Source organism: Rhinopithecus bieti, unplaced genomic scaffold (genome assembly GCF_001698545.2).
Source record: "Rhinopithecus bieti isolate Rb0 unplaced genomic scaffold, ASM169854v2 scaffold_5216, whole genome shotgun sequence".
NCBI classification, from domain to species: Eukaryota; Metazoa; Chordata; class Mammalia; order Primates; family Cercopithecidae; genus Rhinopithecus; species Rhinopithecus bieti.
The window spans coordinates 2,632,396-2,651,002 of record NW_016805021.1 but is presented as its reverse complement, the minus strand read 5'-3'; the positions used below and the strand labels follow the sequence as shown (position 1 = coordinate 2,651,002).

Below are 18,607 nucleotides of genomic sequence, written 5' to 3'. Positions count from 1 at the left end.
TCAATGTGCCTGCCAGGCCTTGCTAGGGATGCTGTGCCAGTGTGAGGAGGAAGGTAGTCTCCAGCTTTCACCCCATAGAAGCTGTCTGCCTCAGTTTCCCTAACCTGGACAACCGCTATGACTCCTGAATTGAAAAACACTGTTTACAGCATCTAGGCTAAAATTAGCAGAATACCCGGGCTCCAAGCCAGGGAGATTTGGGGTGATGGGAAGGTGCAAGAGCACAGCCAGACAGAACCAAAAGCAGTAATATCCTGTTTGTTCCTACACTGCCCTCCCCACTAAAAAACAAGGACAGCTGCATCAAGCCCTTTTGTTAAGTGGCCACAAGCTGCACATTTCTTGGTCCCAGGCAGGCATACTGGGAGTTCAGATCCTGGTCTAATGGTCTTCTCTGGTTCTGTGACATCCTGGAATGTGAAAGGGAGGCCTTGGGTTCTGTCACTGCCTCCAGCCTGAGCCCCCTGCTCTTCCTGGGCATCCCCGATGGACCATGTCTGCCTTTCTGCTGACTCAGACTTATTTCTAGTCCAGCCATTCAGTGTCCCTGTGTCTGAACTCCTCAGCCAGAGGGCAGGTGGAAGGCCAGGAGGAGGACCACATGTCATCTTTCCATCCAGAGAGCTACCCCAAAACAGAGGACGTCCTTGGGCTTGGACCAGCTCCACAGAACACACTGAACAAATTCTCACGATGCCAGGCTCCTAGGCCAGCAGAAAATGCCTCTCCCCTCCCAGTTCTAAGACAGCAAAGGGTTTACATTACCTCACAACCACTGGGTACACAGCCTACCTTAATGGGCACTCTTGGCATCACTGTTCTACTCAGCAAATAGACAGTCCTAGGCAGGAGATATTTAGAATGCTACTCCGTAAAACAGAGGCCTTTCCTAGGCCTCCTGTAATGAAGGCATGGGACTGTTAACAGACTTGTCCCTCAAGGGGTAAATTGTTTTCAAGAAAACAGGAAGCTAGGAGCCATCTAGTCCTTTTAACTGCTGTGAAGAAGTGGGCTGCCTTCTTCCCCGCCCAAGGGAGGGAGTCTCTGAGACTTCCCAGGCAGGGTTGGTGTGACCTCCAGCAGTCACCTTCAGCATGGGTTGCTGCTGGATTCCCGGCTCTGTGGGCAGGAGCTCCGAGAATGCTTGACACGGGCTCTACGGGGCTTCCTTTGGGAAGACAAATGGAGCCTGCTTTAGGCTATGGCAGAGATGGAGGCCCAGGGCCTCTGAGCTAGGGGCAAAGTCAGTCCCCCTCCTGTGTCCAAAACCCCAGGACTCCTCATTCTGTGTGGCACTCCCCCAACCCATGGTTTCCTTAGGAAAACTGACCAGGCTATGGGCCATTTCCTTATGAGGTGATTTGGTCATGAGGTTGGCAGAGTCCATGGGGTGCATGTGGCACTCCTGTGCTTTGCTGGGACAGTGCCTTAACCCACAGGCATGATTAACTCCAAAGTCTGGGGTCTTTGGAGAAGGTGCCTATCAATGCAGAGGAAGTGAGGTGCTCACACCGCCAAACAAGGCCCAGGGCCTCCTGGAAGGGCCTGTCAGGAAGCCTCAGGCATGTTGTGGCCGTGCTCACCTCCCTGAGAGGACAGACAGAATAGACCAAGGACATGAATTCAGAACAGGGAAAATGTGAGAGCCGTAGACAGGAAAAGCAGCCGTTCTGGAAACAGCGCACTGGTGTACCTAGTGTAACCTTGTCCTGAGGGCACTAACTGCCCCTCACTTGACTGGGCTGACACTGTGAGGGCTCACGAGCCGGGCAACACTTTCTGAAAGGTCTAAAGAGCAGCACTGAGGAGACCTAAAGGTTTTGCTCTGTTTGTCAAATGTCACTCTTCCTCACATTCCGAGGAGAGCACTTGAAGGCAGACCACTTGAGGGACAAGAACAGGACTGATTTTAACCCCAGGACTACCAAGCAAGCAAGCTAGCAAAGAATGGGCCTCTGCCCAGGTGCAACACATGGGGCCAATTCCACAGGTTTTTGTTGTTTTTTTAAATTAACCTCCAGTGGGAAAGGTAAGGATGGCAGGGAGGGGAGATAGTTACTTGGCTCATTATCAGTGTATTAATGTTAGTGATGGCAAAACTGAATCTCTAGCAGTACTATTTGCCAGTTTAAACTGGGCCTGGCTATTGGGCTTATTAGTAAATAGCTTCTCAAAATTTTAATTTTCTAGTTAGTTCATCCCAAGTCACTGATTTACACGTCTTGAGACTGAGACTGCTGGGGAAAAACATTCCCAGAAATCAGTGGATTAGACTCTGTAAATTACAAGGGAAAGACATTTGAAGTTTAAAGTTGTCCCAAACTTAGCGTCAAAATACAGCCTTTAGATTTTTTTTTTTTTTTTTTTCCAAATCAAGAAAATTCCTGATTCACTACCAAAAAGAGACCCTGCAGGCAGCGTGCTGATTTGTTCTGCTCCTGGTGCTGAGCTGCTCCCACCTGTGTGCAGGGAGGAGGGGGCGCTTCGGCCAAGGGCGGGCGCTCTGCTGGCTTTAGCGAGTCACCATTGCCTCCTCGCAGTCAGCGTCCTGACGGGGTCCCGGTCCACAGCCCTGTATCCACTCCCACAAGGCCCTTCACACTGGCTCTAGCCATGACCCCTCTTTGGAAGAATAAAGCAGAGTTTCACGGACTCACCGACCTTGAAGCCGGAGTCTCCCACGTCCTGCTGAGCGCACACAGCCAAGAAGTGTATGTAGGGCGAGCTGGCCAGGCCGGCTTGGAAAAGCCTCCCTGGCGGGGCGGGGCCAGAGGACCTCGCCAATCCCAGCGCAGACCTCCGGGCGCACCGGCCCCCACAGCTGTACCGTTGAAGGCAGGCCCCTGGGCGCTTGGCTCTTTATAGCACCTGCCCTTTCTCTGAAATGTAAAAGGAGGAGCCAATCTTGCTCTCCAGGCCTGGTCCTGAAGGCTCCTCTGCCAGGGCTCTGGATCTCAGAATGGAAAGCCCAGCGGGTGAAATTGCGTATCTTTTGGGGGATTTGTTTCCCTCTTCTCTCAGGTGTACAAGCCTTGGGGCCCTGGTAAGCTCTGGAGGATGAACCCCTCAAGCCAAGGTCGGAGAGGAGGATATCTCAAGCTGCCTGGCTCCAGCAGCTGACCGGGCCCTGAGCCAGGGGCTGGAGGGACCTCTTTCCAGTGTCTTTGTCTGGGGCCTAGATCCAGGGACAATTACAGTCACGTTTCTGTTCAAGATCAGGCCATCTGCAGTAGACGGCTAGATCATCTCACTTTCTGTCCACATCAGCTTAACCCACGGCAGGCCATAGCCGTGCTTAAAAATAGTCCTACTTGGGGTATCCACCGCACGCCGGGAAGGTTGCCTGTAAATAGCAATGACCCAGCAGGATTTTGGACAGCAGCCCTGCCATTTCAAGGGAGCCTGCCTAGGCATCTGGTGACCGTCACGTACTCGGCTTCTGAGGCCACGTGGACATGACCAACTGGTTCCTGTCTCTTACTTCTCGGAGTCTAGCTCATGCTCAAAGGACTTGATGGAGCAGGGGGTGGAGCCCCAGGAATAACCTTCTACCCAGTGTGCTTTCTCCTTCAGAGTGTCCATTTCTTTTAAACACGACCCATGTTTAAAAATATCATCGGATTTACCTTTGCATGGGGTACTGATTGGGAGAGCACATGAGGGGGCCTTTTGGCAGGACGGAAAGGTTCCTGATTGGGGTGGTTCTATAAAGATTGGAACCAATCAAATTAATTTTGTAATCCTTTAAGGAGTCAAGACCCACCAGCTTGCATATTCCGTCATCAGGGCAGTCTCCGTTTATTCCTTCTCAAAATAGCTCTTTTCCACACACTTGTTTCAAGTCAGTTCAGGCACCAAGTGAAATAAATCCAGTGACCCTGAAATAGCCCAGCTTCCAGATCCAGAAAATTACAAGGCTTTTGAAGAGCATGGAATTGTAGATTTAAAGGATGGCAGTAACAGCAAAAACCTCCTTTTCCTCCCCAGTTGCCTAATCAGCATTTACTATGATTACATAGTAATCATGTATGATTTACATAGTAATCATGTATGATAATCATGTATGATTTACATAGTAAATGCCCCCTCCACTCACCCTACCTCAACACCTTATATTTTACAGAGTAAATGTATATGTTCGTAAGGTCAGAAGAAAAGTTGGGTCATTGTTGAGAAAAGAGAGTACCACTCTTCTTTTGGGGGCTGGTCCTCTTCAAGCATATTATAAAGGTGGTGTGATGGGGATGAAATCTCTATAAGGGACTCACAGTAGAAATTCTGGCTTTCTGGAAATCTTTCAAATGCCATCTCTGTCACATGCCATCCGTTCCCTTCTTATCATTGCCAACTCCCTTTGAAGCTCTGGGGCTCTAGCCACACCAGGCTGCCCCGTGGCTGGCTTCTGTCACAGGGGCAGGAACAGAATTGAAGTGTGCGACTGCCATATCATTTGCTTTAAAGGAAAATGTCCTGGACTCATTATCTTTTCTGTTCCTGAGTCCAGCAGGAGTGTGGCTAGAGCAGGCCCCAAATTTGACCTCGTAGGCAAGGATGGTGCCTTGTGGGATGGGCAAATAATAGGATGAAAGGAACCTGGGTTCCTGTGTCCCACCAGCCTGGATTGATCACTTCAGAACTGGGCAGGAGGAACCCCTTTCCTTAGTCTATTCTTGTGTCCAGCAACTGTAAATTCCATCAGCTCTAAATGTTACCACAACTTCATAGAAGTTAAAGTATTTTCATATATAGTAATCCATATAACCACTGCAGTAATTTTAGGGGTAGATAGGAGTCTTATTTCAGAAGCCCCTCCTAGGTGGAGCTTCTCCTGTCTCCACTGCCCATTCAGGAGCGTTGAGCTGCCATGCAGTGGACTGAGCTGTTCCGGGTAGTAGTGAGTTCTCTGTGCCTGGAGGTAATCAAATATGGGCTGGGGATGTCACAGGAAGAATCTAAGCACTGGAAAGAAAGTGTGATTAGTTGATCCTTCATATCATTTCAAAGCTTCCCAAATTCTTTGAATTTTAGGGCCTCTTCTAAATTGTTTTTCTCCCTGAACTTTAGAAGTAATATTTAGAAGTAAAATAATATATCTGAAGGAATTCACTGCTATGAAGAAGATGTAAAATAAAATAAAGCCCCTAGGCCCCAGGCAAAACAAAACAGACTCATTGTGGTAAAAGAGACCCCAGAAAACATTAAAAACCAGGATTCTACAGCTTTGGCAAGGCAAGAGGTCAGTCACACCCAACGTTCCCCCACCTTGATAACTGCCTCAAGACTTTCTTTCCTACAATTAAACTAAAACCAGTTCCTGAAAACTGTGTCTGGAAGATTTCTTCCTCAAATTCAACAGACAACCTGACGTGGCGAACCCCCCTTCCCTCAACGCAGTTGCCCCATGACAAGTGTTGAGCCTTACAAAGCACGCCGTCCTCATAACTGACGGCAGACCGCAGCTGGTTCTGGCCGGTTTACAGACACTGCACACCAAGTGTCTTTGTGCCCCGTGTTTCATCTTTTGAGGTATACAGTCCAATTTTACTACATTTTAATGTTAAGTCTCCATCCCAAAGTGAACATGGGTTGTATGTAACATGTATGATTACTGACTATGCATGCATTAGGGCCTCATAAATATTCATAAAATTATCCTATAACCTACTAAATGTATATGTATGGCTTATCTCGTTGGGCATAAATCTCAACCTCTCCCTTTTGTCTCTGAAGTGCTTGCTTTTGGCTTTGGCCAGAGGCTCCAGCCTGCAGACTGTAACCCTTTATAAGAAATAAAGTTCTATTGTTTTCTAAATGTATACATTTCATGGTTTTGACAATGTAGAAAAATGGGGAAAAGAGTTAAATGAAGAAACCAATGAGATTTCTGAATATTCAAGAAAGGTGAAGTTTAATTTGCATATAGGCATAACCTACACCTCACCTGGCAAGTGTTAGGCCACAGCACAAACCCCTCTGTCCAATCACAAATGTCCACAAATTTGCAAAGTAACTGGACACGAACGATATGCTTCTCAAACTCACACACATATTCGTCCATCGCACACACACTCAAATGATAAAGAAATACATTGAAATCCTCTACAAAAGAGAGCTGAGCATAGTAATCAGATTACCTCACATGCGGACAGCATTTTGCACTTTCCAGTCTAATCCATTTGGTCCTCACAATAGCCCTGTGAGGTAAGCAGCACAGGGATTACTATTCACACCAGTTTGCAGATGAGGAAACTGAGGCTCAGGGATGTATAAACACCAGCCTAAGGTTTTCCAGCTGGAGACTGGGCCTAGGACTCAGGGCTGGGATGCCTAGGTCAGCTCTCTTTCATAACTGGTTTTCTAGTGAAAAATGAAATGAGCTGTGTAAAAACCAACATCATTAAGTATAATAGAACTATTATGTTCCTTGAGCAGATCAGACCAAGTACAATCAATCCTAATGTTAATGTCATGCTGCATGATGAATAATTTTCTGAATCGTTCATGTGTTTATTCCTACAACAAAATGACTGTTTTCCATTTTGGCTCTGCCTCGTCTTAATTTTAAGTCACCAATGGCCGATGAGAAATGGCACACTGATTAGATTTCATTAAGTCTTCTTACCAGAATTACATGGTGGTATCTATAATAGAGCCATTAGTTAAACTTACAGTCTGATTTCTTACTGAAATGAAAATGATTCTTATTTATTGATTCCCTCTGGCTGTGGACATTAGCCTGGCTCTACCCTTCAGCCATAAATAGGATGTTCTCTTTTATGCCATTTCAATAGTTGTAAAAATAATACATTTTGCAATTGTATTTTTAAAAACCTTTATATTTTCAAGTGAAGAGTTTTTTTTCAAGGGGATAAAATCAAACTTTGAAAAAAAAAAAAAGCTAAGTAAAATCTCTTGCTTTTAAATAAAAGTTAATTTTATTGGGAATAACCCCTGTCTTGCATTACTCTTTTTAGTTAAGAATTTTAAAGCTGCCCAATCACTGCTGGCCCAAAAGCCTCGTTGTATACAATAACATGAGAGAAAGGGTGCTGATCCATCATTACTCACTCCACATGGGACCATAATGGATGTTTCTCTTCCAAGTGATTCAGTTTCTCTGAGTTTCATTTGTTTATAAGTAGTACTTTAAGACGTACTGCAATTTAACACAGTAATAGGACTTGGTGTGAGAGCCACTTGAAAATATTGCAACGGCCATTTAAAATTCCCTCTTTAAATTCCTTCAGAAAAACACTAAGGAAAAGTGACAACGTTTTACTTCATGCCTGAATCTGTCAAATAATATATTGGATTAGGTAAGAGATTTGTCCCTGTAGCAAAACTAGATGTCTCAGTTAATAACCAGAGGCATCCCCTAAAAGCTCCAAGATAATTCCGTTGACAGTACAAAATGTGGGCATTCACTCGAAAGCCTGAAACTGGATTTTACTTCTGATTTTCTAGGTTAATTTTACAGTATACATGTTCGCTACTTGGCTGTTAGAGGTTGACCTCCCATCTCCTCTTATTTATGGACTAGAGGCAGATGCAGCTGGGAATGCCAGCTTTTTGTGTAGGCAGAAGAGAACGGGCACTTTAACAGCACTGCAAATTGCTCTTGGGGATTTTTAATTTGACCAAATTAAAGGTGTTTTAAATGTGCATTCCTCTCCCAGCTGGCACACGAACAGTGCAGGTCATCAACAGACATTCCCTCAGAGGCGGAGCTCTCTCTCTCTTGCTCTCTTGCAGCTCCAAGAAGGCTGCAGACTCCAGAAAGTGGTGTAATTCTCAAACAAAAATGTGAAGGGCTAGCGAGTGGTGCACCCCTGCAGTCCCAGCTGCTTGAGAGGCTGAGAGGCAGGAAGGTTGCTTGCGTCCAGGAGTTTGAGGCCAGCCTGGGCAACATAGTGAGACCCTGTTTTTCAAACAAACATAAAACCCCCTAAAAGTCAGCATAGCAATCGGCGGTGCCTAATATGACCACTGTGGGGCAGTTCCAACATCTTGCAGGAAATAGGTGCAAAAGCTTTGTCACTAACTGAAAAGCTGTGATCCAAAAGGGAAGGAGCATTTGGAAACTCCTGTCTTATTTTTCGTTAATAAGAATGGCTGCAGCGTCTCTGAAACATTTGGGTCAAAGAAATGAGTCCAGACTTCCACAAAAAGCACACACAGAGCCATCCTTTCCCTCTGAAGGACTCTAGCAACTCCACGGCAGATAGAATGCACCTTTTCCACATGTTGTTTGGCCTGAAACTAGTTTGTGTGTGGTCTTCTCACAGATTTGTCCCGGTTTTAGTTCACCTTTCAGGACTATGCTTTTGAGCCAAGAAAGCTAACCTTTACTTTTCTTCTGCAAGACCTCGAGGTGTTTGGTGCAACTGATACATATTATTTCAAACCCTCAGCTTCTGAACACTGAGAAATAAATCACAAGTTATGTGTTGTTAGGATCCAACAGCCCATGCTTCTCATCATGCATCAAGATGCGTCAACCTCTTATTTGAAACTAAAGAGAACAAGCAACTTTAAAAAAGAAAAAGAAAGCATCCATAAGGAACCCTCCTTGGGTTGAGTGCTACACTGTTGGCTAATGTGAACTACTGAAAATATTTTTGGAATGGTCTTCAAATATTGTATTTTCTTTTACTTAGTTGATATTTCACTATATAGTTACATACAGAGATGGCGCTTACCATGCAGAAAAAGTACGTTCTCTACCTCTATGGTACATTACCAATGCTAGCTCTTCCACTGGGTCTTAAGAGCCAGCAGGTGGAATTTATTAGTCAGCTGTTAGCTCTAACAACATAATTAAAGTGCAAGGAAAGAGGGAAAACAGCCAGACAGATCAATTTTTCATTGTCAGCATCAATAAGTTTCATGCCGCTAAGAGAAAATGTCAGGTGCAACAGGTTCAGGGAAATAGAACTATATTTTTTCTCTTCCTTCTTTTAAAGCAGCAGTCTCCCTGAGAAGAGAAGAGGGAGGTAAACAATGAGAGAGCCCTACTTCTTCAACAACTGACAATCTTGGGAAAAGTAAGGTCACTTCCCCAGCCTCGGGTAGCAGGACTAACCCCTGCATTTGGTTTTGTAATATAAGAGCTGTTCGGTGGTTGGGCCCATTTCCCTTGCACTTATAATACTCTCAGAGATCTCTCAACATCATTTTGTAAAGAAAGAGATCTACGAACAGCATATGGAAGTGTGGGATTTGAAAAGAAAATTTCACTGCTTTTAAAAAAAATACAGCCAATGTTCATAGTAAGCCTAAAAAAGGTCTGTGTAAATGAGAATAGATTCCTGCAGTACTATGAGCGGGGAAAGAAAACAAGCAAAGCAAGGTGCAGAGATGATTTTTAGGTATAGATTTTCACTCAGCACTGAAACCCGTGATTCCCCACAGCACTTGGTGGCCTTCTGTCTGTTCCACAGTTTTGTCGGTGAGATGGACGTGCACCTTCTTGCAAACTGCAGCTGCCTCTCCAAGAGGGTTGGCGGCTTAGGACCAACAGTCTCAAGGAAAAGCTCCCCACCCACCTCAGCCAGCCACTGTCTGCAATCCTCTGGGGCACAGCCTACTGCCTTTAATCAAGGAAATGTTACATACAAATCCATTTGTGTTTCATTCTTTCTTTCCTATCCTGTTGCCTAAAGATTGGAAAGCCAGTTTCAGAAGGTACCATTCCTCACATAGAAATATTTAGAATGCACTGAAAACCATGCACATGCTGTAGACTGAAATTGCTTATGTGTTGGTCCATCTCTGTAGAGGAAGTGTCAGCTTTTCTGTGAAGCTTATACCAAAAGGAAATGTAATGGAACCAGTCAAATCCTAGAAGATTGGTAGGTGTGCCCAGGCCAGTAAAGTGCCAGAGAAACATCACAGGTCTTTTTCATGGATCCTTGTCCCTGAGTTCTAACAGAACACGGACAGAGTTTAAAATTTACCAATTTACCTGCTTTGTTAAAATGGCAACTACCATCTCCCATCTAACATTCCCTTACATAAAACGTGCCACCAGCTTTCTAAATAGCCATCTTTCACCTTCCCACCCAAGTTTGAAGCATCTGTCTTTGACCCAAACAGCTGGGTTTCTCTCTGAATAGAGACAGAATTCCAGTCTGGTTCTATCTTCTTTGATGGAGAAAGGAGACTGGCTTCGTGCTGTACCATGTGAGGCAAGGCATACACAATTCTGTCTGTCCTGCTTTCCATGAACATCCCGTGGACTCAGGGGCAAGGCCAGATCTTCAAGCAGGGAGTCGAGGTTCAATTTTTAGTGACAGCTCATATAGCGTATCTTCATCTATGATAAGGTCTTTGTCAAGCAAGTACTGTGTGACCTGAAAAAAAAGGGGAAGTCCCAGCTTTTACCTCTTTCAGATACCACTGCATACATTTTCTGAGGGAATCTAACACAATTCAACATTTTCTCTTAAACACCTAAAATCTTATTTGACCAAAAAAATCAAAATATGTTTCCATTGTTAAAAAAAAAAAAAAAAAAGCAAACATCTCTAGTCCTCTCTCAACCCCCAATCTCAGGTACCTCCCTCAATAGGAACTACTGCTACTAATTGGTTTGTGTTCTCGCAGTTGTTTTTCTATGTCTTTATAGAGATTACATGTACTTACAGATATCATTTCCCCCCCTAAAATTGGCATCGTGGTGCACATTTTATTCTGCTTTCATCTCTTAATGATAGGTCGGAAAGAGCTCCCTATGACAGTAGATAGAGCTCTAACTGCTATACAGTACTAATAGTGCAATATATTGGAGCTTATTTAATAATCTCATATTGATGGATGTTGAGTTGCTGTCAATACTTCACTGTTACACAAAGTTTCAGTGAATTCCTTGTTAGCATGCTTCCTGGTGTGCATGCGTGAATACTCTGCTAGGCTAGGATAGACACCAGAAGTGAAAGGAAAGGAATTGACACTAGAAATGAAAATGTTGGGGCATGGGGGATTTCCATGAAAATATTTCTTTAGTTTTATTGAAATATAACACACAAAAGTGAAATGGATAGTTTGATCCATTTTGACAGATGTATACACCATGTAACTTACATACATTTCATGATAAAGAACAATTTCAGCATCCCCAAAAGTTCCCTTATGCACCAACCCACTCAATCTGCTCTCGGAATCAAGCACTGCCCTGGTTTCTATCACCACATATGAGTTCTGTCTACTTTGGAACCTCATATTGATGGAATCATTCAGTGTGTACTCCTTCATGTGTGGCTTCTTTCACTCAGCATAGTGCTTTGAGATTCAGCCTTGCTGTGGCCTGTACCAGTAGTCTGCTCCCTCTTATAGCTGACTATTCCATTGTAGAGATGTACCATAACTTGTTTATCCATTCATCTGTTGATGGACACTTGAGCTCTTCTCAAATAGGGGCTATTATTTAGAAATGTTATGAACATTTTATACAAGGTTTTTTATTTTTTTTGAGACCAGTCTTGCTCTGTCGCCCAAGCTGGAGTGCAGTGGCGCGATCTCAGCTCACGGCAACCTCCGCCTCCTGGGTTAAAGCGATTCTCCTGTCTCACTCTCCTGAGTAGCTGGGACTACAGGCGTGTGCCACCACACCCGGCTGATTTTTTTTTATTAGTAGAGATGGGGTTTCACCATGTTGGCCAGAATGGTCTCAATCTACTGACCTTGTGATCCGCCCGCCTCGGCCTCCCAAAGTGCTGGGATTACAAGTGTGAGCCACCACACCCAGCTATACAAGGCTTTTAAGGAGGATGCTTTCATTTTCCCTTTGGATAAATACCTAAGAGAGAAATTGCTAGGTCCTAAGACAGGTGCTCATTTAACATTTTAAGAAACTTCCAAATGGCACAGTTTTGCAAAGTGGTTGTTCAGTTTTATTCTCACCAAAAATGGTAAGAGTTCCAGTAATTGAATATACCAATTTTTAATTTTAACTGATGATGGAAAATGACTGACCTGCAAAGTTTCCAAACCTACAGCATGTGACAGTACCTGTTTTCCCATATCCTAAGCAAGGTTTGATATTACCAATCTTTTAAATTTTTGTCAATCTGATAAGTGAAAATGATGTCCCACTGTAATTTACATTTTCTCTCTTTACTAGAGGAGTATTTAAAAAATATTTATTGGCCATTTTGTTTCTTCTGTGAATTAACTATTCACAGGTTTACGAGTTGAATTGTTTATGCTTTTCTTATAGACTATAGAAATGCTTTTATTCTGTTTCTTTGTTTTGTATGTTGCAAATGTTGTCTCCTTGTCTACTGCTTATACGTTGACTTTTTAAATAATTATCCTCTGTCATATAGAAATCCTTAATTTTCATTAACTTTATCAAGCTTGGCTTTTACAGCTTTTGCATTCTGTGCTTAAGAAGGTCTTTCAGGGCTGGGCGCGGTGGCTCAAGCCTGTAATCCCGGCACTTTGGGAGGCCGAGGCGGGTGGATCACGAGGTCAGGAGATCAAGACCATCCTGGCTAACACGGTGAAACCCCGTCTCCACTTAAAAAATACAAAAAACTAGCTGGGCGAGGTGGCGGGCGCCTGTAGTCCCAGCTACTCCGGAGGCTGAGGCAGGAGAATGGCGTAAACCCGGGAGGTGGAGCTTGCAGTGAGCTGAGATCCGGCCACTGCATTCCAGGCTGGGCGACAGAGTGAGACTCCATCTCAAAAAAAAAAAAAAAAAGAAGGTCTTTCAAATCCAAAGGTCATGAATATTTTATCCTTTGTTTTACTCAAATAATGTAAATACTTCTTTTTAAACTTAGGTAATGAACTCATCTGGAATTTATTTTTGTGAATGGTAAGATGGAGAGCCAAAATTCCTGTTCTGTTTATTGAATGGTCAGTTTCTTTCTGGCACTTTCTTTGAGTGCCTTCTTTATCTCGTATTAGATTTTCAGGTAGACTAAACACACACATGGACTTTCTTCTGCCTCACTGGATTTGCACTGCCGGGCCAGTAGAGTCCTACCTTATTTACTCTCATTTTAGGATATGGCCATAACTGGTAGGGAACACTCTCCTTTACTATTCTTACTTACCAAAAAGTTCTTGTCTGTTTTTGGCCTATCCATGCCTCCATAAGAGTTTCAGGATAAGTTTGTCAAGTTCCATGAAAACCCTGTTGGGATTTTGACTAGGACTTCATTGAATTTATAGATTAATTTGAGGACGATGGACCTCTTTACAATAGTAAGTGTTTTGATCCATGAATATGATACAACTTTCTCCTTATGTACTTCAGTACATAAAGGTCTTACATATTTCCTGTCCCACTTAATCCTAGGCATTACAGATTTTGTTGCTATTTTGATTGAGATTTTTTATATTACATTTGAATTGGTTATTGCCAATGTGTTGAAAATTATTGGCTTTTTCATGTCCAGTTGCTATACTCCCTTAATAATTCATCAGTTTTTCTCTTGGATTTTCTAGATCAAATCATCTGTGAATTATAGTATTTAATCTTTACCTTTCCAATTTTTATACCTTTTGCTTCGTTTTATTGCTTCATTGCCATGGTGAATTTTTTCCTGTTCAAAACTGAATAGTAGCAGTGATGGTCACAACCGTGTCTTTTTCCTGACTTGAATTAACTAATTCAAGAAACATTTATTATCTGCTACGGTCCAGACACTGTGCAAGATGCTGGGGCTATGATAATAAACACAGTAAGTCTGACTCTGACCTTCATGGATATCATGCATATGCACATAATCACACAAATAAATGTAAAATGGTGATTCCAGCAGTAAGTGCTAGAAGGGAGACTTAGATGGTGCAATACAACCTTAAAAGAGTGGAGTGGGGTTTGGGAAAGTTAGGGAAGTCTTCCTAAGTGATACTTAAGCTGTGTACAAGTAAACTGTGCAATGAGGAAGAAAGGGTACTCCAGACAGAAGGAAGAACATAGGTAAAGGCCTTGTGGCAAACAGAAATAGGGCAAAACCTAGGGGCTATTAAAAGAAAGTATGTCTCTCACTGTTGGAGAAGGAATTTACGGATAAGCAAATGTGGGGAGAGGGCTGGAATGATTCACATGGTAATAGAACAGAGTTGGGGGCATCAGTATATTTAGCTTAATACAAATACTGGTTACATAGAGACATACTTATAAATATGTATAAGTGTGTGTGTGTGTATATGTGTGTGTGTATATATATATATATATGACTTAGTATACACACATAGAGTCCTGTGCTCTGTCAGCTGATACATGCATAACACAAGCATATCTAAAGTCCATATCTTGGTTGCTGAAACCATTCTCCAAAAAAAGGAACTACAGCTTTTGGCAGAAATAGCCGAGTCTAGGACTGGGGCAAATTATAAAAGATGAGTCTAGAGCATCTTTTTATTTCTACCCCCCCGAGTCAGGGGCTCTGTTGCCCAGGCTGGAGTGCACAGGTTGGAGTTCAATGGTGCAATCTCAGCTCACTGTAAACTTTGCCTCCTGGTTTCAAGGGATTCTCCTGCCTCAGCATCCCAAGTAGCTGGGATTACAGCTGCCCGCCACTATGCCTGGCTAATTTTTGTAGTTTTAGTAGAGACAGTGTTTTACCATGTTGGCCAGGTTGGTCTTGAACTCCTGACCTCAGGTCATCTGGCTGGCTGGCCTCAAACTATCCTCTTGCCTTGGCCTCCCCAGGTGCTAAGATTACAGGTGTGAGCCACCGCACCTGGCCTGGAGCATCTTATACTATCAGAAAGTAAGCAAGTCCTCAAAAAAGAAAAAGAGAAAATCCTACATGGATCAGGGTATGACAAAGAAGTCAACTGAAAGAGCACCCAATGGCCAAGCTTGGAACAGTTTCCACAATAGAATAAAATATTATTGGATGACAATCCTAAGTATTAAATCCATTAGTCCATACTGATATAAGTACATGATTGAATAAATTAATAAATGGAGAAGAAACAAATCTTTTGAGCAGAAGAATTCCAAGTAATTTATGTAGATATTTCGTTCTCAAGGAGAGGCAGGCATAATTCTCCCCTCCTTAGGTGTGGGGTGTTCATAGTGACTTCCTTCCCAAGAATACAGGATGAGGAAGGAAGGAAAAAAGAATAACTTTACAGTGGAGACACCCAGCAAACACTGCCTTAGCCAGGCGATTCAAGCTAACATCAACAGTCATAAATTAGGTTGATAATATAACTCCTGATATGATGTGATGAAAATGGCACTTCACCTCTGGGGTCTTCCTTCCAATAACCCATAACCCCAGGCTAACCCTGAGTAAACATCCGACAAATTTCAACAGTGGGCCATGCTGCAAAATACCTGACCCCGGCTCCTGAAAACAGTCAAGGCCACCCAAATTAAGGAAAGTCTAAGAAACCACACAACCAAGAGGAGCCTAAAGAACCTTGACAATTAAATGACATGTGGTGTCCTGGATGGGATCCTGGAGCAGAAAGAGGATATTATGTAAAAAATAAGGAAATCCGAATAAACGGTGGTCTTCAGTTAATAATAAGGTGTCGGCCGGGCATAGTGGCTCATGCCTGTAATCCCAGGACTTTGGGAGGCTGAGGTGGGCAGATCATGAGGTCAGGAGATCGAGACCATCCTGGCTAACACGGTGAAACCCCGTCTCTACTAAAAATACAAAAAATTACCCAGGTGTGGTGGCGGGCACCTGTAGCCCCAGCTACTCGGGAGGCTGAGGCAGGAGAATGGTGTGAACCCGGGAGGCAGAGCTTACAGTGAGCTGAGATCGTGCCACTGCACTCCAGCCTGGGTGACAGAGTGAGACNTCTCTACTAAAATACAAAAAATTACCCGGGTGTGGTGGCGGGCACCTGTAGTCCCAGCTACTAGGGAGGCTGAGGCTGGAGAATGGAGTGAACCCGGGAGGCGGAGCTTGCAGTGAGCCGAGATCGCGCCACTGCACTCCAGCCTGGGCGACAGAGAGAGACTCCATCTCAAAAAATAATAATAATAATGATAATAAAATAAAATGTATCAATATGGGCTCATTAAGTCTAACAAACACATCATACTAATGTAAGATAATAATCGGCATTGGCTGTGAGGTATATGGGAATTTTTTCTCTACTACCTATTCAATTTTCCTGTAAAGCTAAAACTATTCTAAAAAAGTAAAGTCTACTAAAAAATGGGGGTAAGAGGCCATTTGTGACTGGGATGGAGACAGTAAGGGGGTATATGATGTGAACTGAACCTTAAGAAAAAAGTAGGGGGCACATAATGCGAGACTTCATGGTCATGTCCAAGATTCTTAATTTTTTTTTATCCTAAGAACAATGGGAAGCCAGGAAAATGTTTTATGTAATGGAGAAAATAATCCACTTTGCATTTCAGAGAGCTCTACCTAGCTGTGATTTGCAGAATGAATTTTGCATCCTAGAGTGAATGCAAGTAGATAGGCAACAGATATTGCAGCTTGGACCAAGGGTCATGGCAGTGAAGACAAATGGAAGAGGGACAGATTCACAAGAAATATAAGAAGTAAAATCAACAGAACTTGATGATGAATTGATGTTCCTTTTTTTTTTTAATCAGACTAGCCAAAGATTTTCTATTTTACTGGTCTTTTCCATGAGCTAGCTTTTGGTATTTTGGATCAACTTTTACTGTTGTTTTCTAATTCAGTAATTTCCCCTTTGTTCTTTATTAATTCCTTCACAGCCACAGAATATTACCTTTGGCTGATGATCTATTCTGTAGGAAGTCTGCTGGAACTGGCGTATCTCTCTGATGATGTGTGATATCTAACAGAGAAAAAAAACAAAACAAAATGACAACAAAAGCAGAGAAAGGTATTTCCTGTATTGCAGCACATTCTTCTGAGGCCTCTTCCCGGAAGGGTCAGTACCTTCCTCCAGTGAGGCAGGTGGAGCCTGCCTGACCATTCCCTATGCTTGGTGCTTTCTTGACTCTCAAGGAGGTACATGAAATGCCAAAAGCAAAAAGATACTGAATTCAAAATTGGGGAACAGCTGGCACTATGTGGCCTCATGTTTGGGAGAGGCAAGCTCTGGGTGCTGTCATCCATGGGCTCCTTGCTTCTAGCTTAGTGCTTAGAACCTGGCTGTCCAGGCTGGGCAAGGAGGCTCACGCCTGTAATCCTAGCACTTAGGGAGGCCGAGGTGGGTGGATCAATTGTGTTCAGGAGTTTGAGACCAGCCTGGCCCCAACATGGTGAAACCCTGTCTCTACTAATAATACAAAAATTAGCCAGGCGTGGTGACGTGGGCTTGTAATCCCAGCTACTCGGGAGGCTGAGGCATGAGAATTGCTTGAACCCAGGAAGTGGAGGTTGCAGTGAGCCGAGATCATGCCACTGGCCACTGCACTCCAGCCTGGGCAACAGAACAGTGTCTTAAATAAATAAATAAATAAATAAGTAAGTAAGTAAGTAAGTAAGTAAATAAATAAATAAATAAATAAAAGAACCTGGCTGTCCAGCAAGAAGCTTTCAGCAAGTGTCTATCACTAGTCAGTCTTAGGAACTCATCCTTGGATTCCTCATCTCCTCGGGGATGCTGAAATGGCTTTGCCAAAAATCTCCTCAATCAATACTTAGAAATATACCTAACCAAGGAATCGAAAGACCTCTACAAGGAAAATTACAAAACACTGCTGAAAGAAATCATAGATAACACAAACAAATGGAAACACATCCCATGCTCATGGATGGGTAGAATCAATACTGTGAAAATGACCATACTGCCAAAAGCAATCCACAAATTCAATGCAATTCCCATCAAAATACCACTATCATTCTTCACGGAATTAGAAAAAATAATTCTAAAATTCATATGGAACCAAAAGAGAGCCCACATAGCCAAAGCAAGACTAAGCAAAAAGAACAAATCTGGAGGCATCACACTACCTGATTTCAAACTATACTATAAGGCCAGAGTCACCAAAACAGCATGGTACTGGTACAAAAATAGGCACGTAGACAAATGGAACAGAATAGAGACCCCAGAAATAAATCCAAATACAGCCAACTAATGTTCAACAAAGGAAACAAAAACATAAAGTGGGGAAAGGACACCCTTTTCAACAAATGGTGCTGGGATAATTGGCAAGCCATATGTAGGAAAGTGAAACTGGATCCTCATCTCTCACCTTATACAAAAATCAACTTAGGATGGATTAAGGACTTAAAATTAAGACCTGAAACTATAAAATTCTACAAGATAACATTGGAAAACCCTTCTAGACATTGGTTTAAATAAGGATTTCATGACCAAAAATCTCCTCAATCAGCCCACATTGGGTATTAGTCCCAGTATCCACCTCCTCTTCCATCGCAAGATTAAACGGCAAACATCGGGCTGGGGCTGTAATCCCAGCACTTTGGGAGGCCGAGGCAGGCAGATCACTTGAGGTCAGGAGTTTGAGACTAGGCTGGCCAACATGGTGAAAACCCTTCTCTACTAAAGATATAAAAATTAGCTGGGCATGGTGGCACGAAACTGTAATCCCAGCTATTCAGGAGGCTGAGGCAAGAGAATTGATTGAACCTGGAGGCAGAGGTTGCAGTGAGCAGAGATCGTGCCACTGCACTCCAGCCTGGGCAATAGAGCAAGACTGTTTCTCCAAAAAAAA

The 18,607-nt window shown here is 43.2% G+C and overlaps 2 protein-coding genes across 3 annotated transcripts in view; both read right to left on the bottom strand.

Moving 5' to 3' along the window:
• The window catches only part of CKMT2 (creatine kinase, mitochondrial 2), a 31,828-nt gene extending 29,009 nt beyond the window's left edge, over positions 1 to 2,819 (bottom strand). Inside the window, exon 1 of one of the 2 annotated variants that reach the window (XM_017870936.1) lies at positions 2,658 to 2,819. The gene's annotated coding sequence lies outside the window, so the exon portion shown is untranslated. The remainder of the gene's footprint in view (positions 1 to 2,657) is intronic. The other variant, XM_017870935.1, reaches the window with a different exon arrangement.
• Positions 2,820 to 5,885: 3,066 nt separating this feature from the next.
• RASGRF2 (Ras protein specific guanine nucleotide releasing factor 2) overlaps positions 5,886 to 18,607 on the bottom strand; it is a 276,199-nt gene continuing 263,477 nt past the window's right edge. The window contains exons 24-25 of the mRNA XM_017870896.1: positions 16,690 to 16,758; positions 5,886 to 10,352 (exon numbers count right to left, since the gene is read on the bottom strand). Of these exons, the coding sequence (XP_017726385.1) occupies positions 10,260 to 10,352; positions 16,690 to 16,758 (162 nt within the window). The 3' untranslated portion in view covers positions 5,886 to 10,259. The remainder of the gene's footprint in view (positions 10,353 to 16,689; positions 16,759 to 18,607) is intronic.